Raw genomic sequence first — 5,437 nt, 5'->3', positions numbered from 1 at the left:
TATATATGTGGAATATATATGCTTAACTAACCTATGTTTAGGTTCCTCTATCCATAAATATGTATGCACACCTACCATAAATGTCAAGTATCATGCAATTGTTCTGTGCATTGTAATTATGTATACATGGTGTAATTATGTCATATATGTAGTACATGGTGTAATTGTTTGTTATGAATATAATTGGATTAAAAAATATGGAAGCGAATTATGTTAAAAATAGTAAGAGAGAAAAATAGAAAGGGAAGGAGAGGGGAGAAAGAGGAAGTGCCATTCTTCCTTATACATTCCCTTCCCATGTGTGTTCACTGTAGCTCATTTATGCATTAAATATGTGCTCTATATTATTTTGAGCTAATCTTTTCCAATTTTTTTCCTTTTTTTTTATTTTTTTTTTCTCTGAAGAACATGAAGAATGTATGGTAAAATATTAGATTTTTCATTTTTCCTTCACTTCCTTCTTCTTTTAGTGGAATAGAAATGTAAAATGACACACACACACACACACAGAATTGAGAAATGTAAAATGACGCACAGTGGAAATGTCATAGTTGTGAAATGTAAAATGAAACCTTGTGTAATGTCATAGTTGAGAAATGTAAAGTAATAGAGCAAAATTAAAAAGGGGGCCACTTCTTTTTATGTAGGGATGATAACTGATATTTTTTTGTGATTGGTTTCTATTCTGCTGCCTATTAGTTGTTTTTCTCTGTCGAGGTCTTGGTGATGGTCGTCCTGGTCTTCGTCGTTGCCCCTCATTATATATGGTAGAACTGTCTATGGTTGTTGACAAATCTATTGTGGACAAGTCTGCTGTTGTTAATGTGTCGTCGTCAAAGTGGTGATGTTCAATGGATCTGCTTTCCCTCCGCTTTCGTCGCAATCTTTGGTTACAGCAATACATGCATCCTTAATGGCCTTTAGATGGTTGTTATATATCTCAGTACAAGGCTTCTTATCGGGTGGATTTAGTTGCTTCATTAATTCCTCATAGTCCTGTTCGTACTCATATATTATTTTTGCCTGTCCAAAGAGTGTTTTGTCAATTTCATTGTCCTTGTATATAATTTCACATTTATTCCCTACAATATTGACTCCCTTTAATTTCTCATAGATTGTTTTCATACGATCCAGAGGTGGGTCACTGACTTGTACTTTGTCAATTAATATGTCTCCCAACCAATTTATATAGAATATATAACAGAAGAGACTAGTGGCTCCATGTTCCCCCCCTATAGACAATGAACTCACTCTACACAAAGTGTTCACAATCCTGTCCTTATAACTTGCAAGATCCCCCTATGGTTTTAATGCACCTCCTACCTGTACTTTTATTTATGTATGTTTATTATTACAATTATTTCTGCTTCCTCCTCCATGTCCCAGGGTGTAGTGAACATCATTGTTGAATTTAACGGTTGCAAGCATTGCCCCTACGAACATGAGAAATAGTATGCATCATTCTATACACACATTCCTAATTTCCTCCATTTTTACTTTCGCACGAATGTAATATTTTACAAAATGTAATATTTTACAGAATGTTCTTAAATTTTCCTTGATTACATGGATCTTCCATCTCCATTTCCACAAACTGCCGCACACATTTGTGTGACCCATTTTTCCCTATTCTTCATTTATACTATTTTGTATAATAAGTTTTTCATATAACTTTCCTTCCTTTTATTCTTTCTTCGCTTCTTATTCCTTCTTTTCCTTGTTATTCCTTCTTATTCATTTTTATTTCTTCTTTCCGTTCTTTCTTTCCTCCTTTCCGTTCATCCTTTCCTTCTTTCTTTCTTATTCCTTGTCTTCCTTTATACATTCATCTCTTTTATTCCTTCTTATTCCTTCTTATTACTTCTTTTTCCTTCTTTTTTCTTCTTATTCTTTCTTTCCTTATTCGTTATTCCTTCTTTCGTTCTTGTTCCTTCTTTCATTCCTTCTTTCGTTTTCTTCTTTCGTTTCTTTACGTTACTTCTTTTTTTTTCTCTTTCTTTGTTCTTCCTTTCTTTTATTCATTCATTCTTTCCTTTTTTCCTTCGTTCGTTCCTTCCTTCTTTCCTTTGTTATTCCTTCTTTCCTTTGTTATTCTTTCTTTCCTTTTCATTCCAACATAGATCACATTTGATACATATATGAATATTACATTGTTTTTTCTTTTATTTTTTGTTCTTTTTTTTTTTCCATAAATACACTATAAATAACTCATTCATACAGAACATGTGCACATATTATGTACTATTTTTGAGCTTGCACGACCTTCCTTCTCCCCCTCCTACGCTTAAGTGTACATTATACTTTTTACATATATTAATGTACCTTCATACTCCTTCTTCCTTTTCGTTCCTTTTCTTTTTTTTAAAATACATGAATATTGTTTTTTTAAGGAAGGGTAAGTACTCCTTTTTTCTTTTTTTTTCTTCTTTTTCTCGACAATGCCCTTCGTATGGAAGAGAGTGTATTTATTTTTTTACCTTCCATGCACATATATATACATATAAATGCATATATATATATATGTCGAAGGAAAAAAGGGGAAAACAAAACAAACACAACACAGGCAACATTTTATAACACAACATTTTATAACACAACATTTTATAACACAACATTTTTATAACACAAAAATTTCCTTATACAAGGGAAAAGGGGGGAAAAAGGCCAAAAATATATATATACTTACATACACATATACCCATGAACAATAACAACAATGGCAGGGGCGAAGGCAACGGTACGCACATTTATTTCTTATGCAAAGTACATTTTAGTAATGTATACAAATATATAATACCTCATGAATAGTAGAATAAGTAATAATGTATGTCAATATTGAAACATATATTACACTAATTACATTTATAGGAACAACACTTGGCTCTATTACCTTCAAGGAAGGATTTATATGAGAAAATGAGTAGGGGAGAAGATTCCACGGACTGTGCATATCCGGACAAAAAGGAAAATGCTAAAAAACAACTAGGAAGTTACCTCAAAGAGGAAGATTCCGAAGAATATTCCGAGAAGATTTTGAAGGCGTGGTGTCGTGTACATAGAACAGGACGAGTCACTAAGTCCAATGATGATCTTTGCTATGCCCTCTACTATACAATAGGAAATATAGTGTCGCAGCACGTGCTACATGCTGATTCATTTTCAAGCGCCATGGATGCAGTTTACAGTGAATTGGGAAAATTAGTTAATGGGACTAAGTGTGGAAAAATATGCCATAGTATTAACAAAGATCAATTCGACTGGAAGAAAATAACATATGACTACACTGAGGACCGCGTACTTATGGAAAGTTACTTAAGTGCAATGGGAAATTCCTGCAATGAAGCGTTCCTCAAGCACCTTCAAAATATTAATGAAGCTTATAAGGCTGTACATCCCACTTGTAAGGATAGTACAAGTGGCACATGTTGTAAACAATTTCAGGAAATATTTGAAAGGAACCAAAGGGGAGAAACCTTAAAATTAGACTGTGAGTTAGTGCCAGGTTCTTCCGGTACCGGTAGTACTGGCAACCAGAACACTGGTAGTCCAAGACCAGGTTCTACTGGAACTTGGAATCCAGGTTCTTCCGGTTCCGGTTCCACGGGAACCTGGAATCCAGGTTCATCAGGTACTGGTTCTACTGGCAATCAGAACACTGGTAGTCCAAGACCAGGTTCCACTGGACACCAATCTCCTGGTTCCTCTGGACAAGCTTCCACTGCAACATGCAGTCCAGGTTCCTGTACAAATCAAGCTGGTAGTAGTGGTTCTTTTTCCGATGCCGATTTGGTAGATGGTGTCTCTGGAGGGGAAGGAAAGGGAGGGAGTGATGGTGGTGGTAGTCACAGAACAGAAGGGCAGGAAGCTGGTAATCCTGGTGTTGTTCCTGCTGTGACAGGTGCATTAGCTGCAGTAGGACTACCTGCCTTAGCATACTTTTTTTACAAGTATAAATCACACCTCTTCTTCCTTAAGGGGAATAACTCCTCTTCTGGAGGAAGCAGAAGAAAAAGATCTGCCATTAGGAGAAAATTTAATGAGTTTGATGATGACGACGACGACTACATCTCAACAACGGAATATTCGTCAGAATATTCCATCCCATATACATCATCATCCAGATGATGGAAGAACGAAGGGTTCTTAGGTGGGTAGGTGGGTTGTTAGGTGGTATGGTGGTAGGTGGGTTGTTAGGGGTGGTTGGTGGAAGAAAGGGTTGTTAGGGGTGGTTGGTGGTAGAGTGGTAGGTGGGTTGTGTTAGGGGTGGTAGAGCGGTAGGTGGGTTGTGTTAGGGGTGGTAGGTGGAAAAAAGAACAAAAAAAAAAGAAAAAAAAATAATAAGGTTTAAGAAAGAAATAGAAGATTTAAGGAATAAGAGGAGAAATTTTTAAAAAAGAAAAAAAGGTGTAAAGAAAGAAGTTTTAAGGTGTAAAGAAGGAATTTTTAAAAAAAAAATGAAGCTTAAAGAAAAAATGTAAAGATGGAATGTTTAAGGAGGAAAAAAGAAGAAGGAAGTTTTAAGGAGCAAAAAAGAAGAAGGCAGGTTTAAGAGGGAAGGAAAGAGGAAGGTTTAGGATGTAGAGAAGGTTGATTTAAAGTGTATAGAAGGAAGTTTTAAGGTGCAAAAAAGGAAGTTTTAAGGTGTAAAGAAGGAAGTTTTAAGGTGGAAAGAAGGAAGTTTTATGGTGTAAAGAAGGAAGTTTTAAGGTGTATAGAAGGAAGGTTTAAGGTGTAAGGAAGAGAAGGTTTTGTTAGATGGTAGGGTGGAAAGAAGTGTGCACGGAGCTGCAGTTAGGGGCAGTATACGAGTAGAAGGTCGAAGGAAATTTGCTTGGGTCGTAGGTGGGTTGTTAGGTGGTAAGTGTGCAGAGGGGTGCACCTAAGGAGTGGTGTTTGGGTGGAGGGAAGGTCATTTCCTTTAGGGAGAAGAAAAAAAAGAAAAAAAAAAAAAAGAGAAGGAAGCATGTTGGGGGAGGTGTGCAGGGGGGGTGCAGTTAGAGGGAAAATTTTTTAATGTAGTTTGCAAGGAGGTGCATCTATGGTAATATGTTGGGGGGAAGTATGCTTAGGGGATGTGTGCAGAGAGATGCACCTGAGGAGGGAACAATAAAGGAATAAGGAAAGATAGTGGAGGAAGATAAGGGAGTAGAGGTTCAGGGTGCTTGGGGTAGGTGTAGGCATATTAGAATAAAAGGTTGTTGGGGGTATGACTGGTAGGTTGTAAGAGTATTAGAATAAAAGGTTGATAGGGCTATGTGTGATAGGGTGTAAGAGTGTTAGAATAAAAGGGTTAGGGGTGTAGGACTAGAGTGTAGGAGGTGTGAGGCGTAGGGTGTAAGGGTATTAGAATAAAAGATTTAGGGGTGTGAGAGTAGGTTTTAGGTGTATTGGTAGGGTGTAATGGTATTGGAATAAGTCGTTGCTTAGGTTATAAGAT

General features: G+C 36.5%; 1 protein-coding gene across 1 annotated transcript; it reads left to right on the top strand.

Moving 5' to 3' along the window:
- Positions 1-2,716: 2,716 nt before the first annotated feature.
- On the top strand, positions 2,717-4,125 carry PCOAH_00028240 (Variable surface protein Vir7-like; the record flags this gene model as incomplete). The annotated part of the gene is made up of 2 exons (XM_020059629.1): positions 2,717-2,737; positions 2,869-4,125. 2 exons carry the CDS (start codon positions 2,717-2,719, stop codon positions 4,123-4,125), a joined length of 1,278 nt encoding a protein of 425 aa, XP_019915174.1.
- Between the last annotated feature and the right edge of the window lie 1,312 nt (positions 4,126-5,437).

Source organism: Plasmodium coatneyi, chromosome 9, assembly GCF_001680005.1.
Source record: "Plasmodium coatneyi strain Hackeri chromosome 9, complete sequence".
NCBI classification, from domain to species: Eukaryota; Apicomplexa; class Aconoidasida; order Haemosporida; family Plasmodiidae; genus Plasmodium; species Plasmodium coatneyi.
The sequence above is the reverse complement of the archived record's forward strand: the minus strand, read 5'-3'. Positions and strand labels throughout refer to the sequence as shown.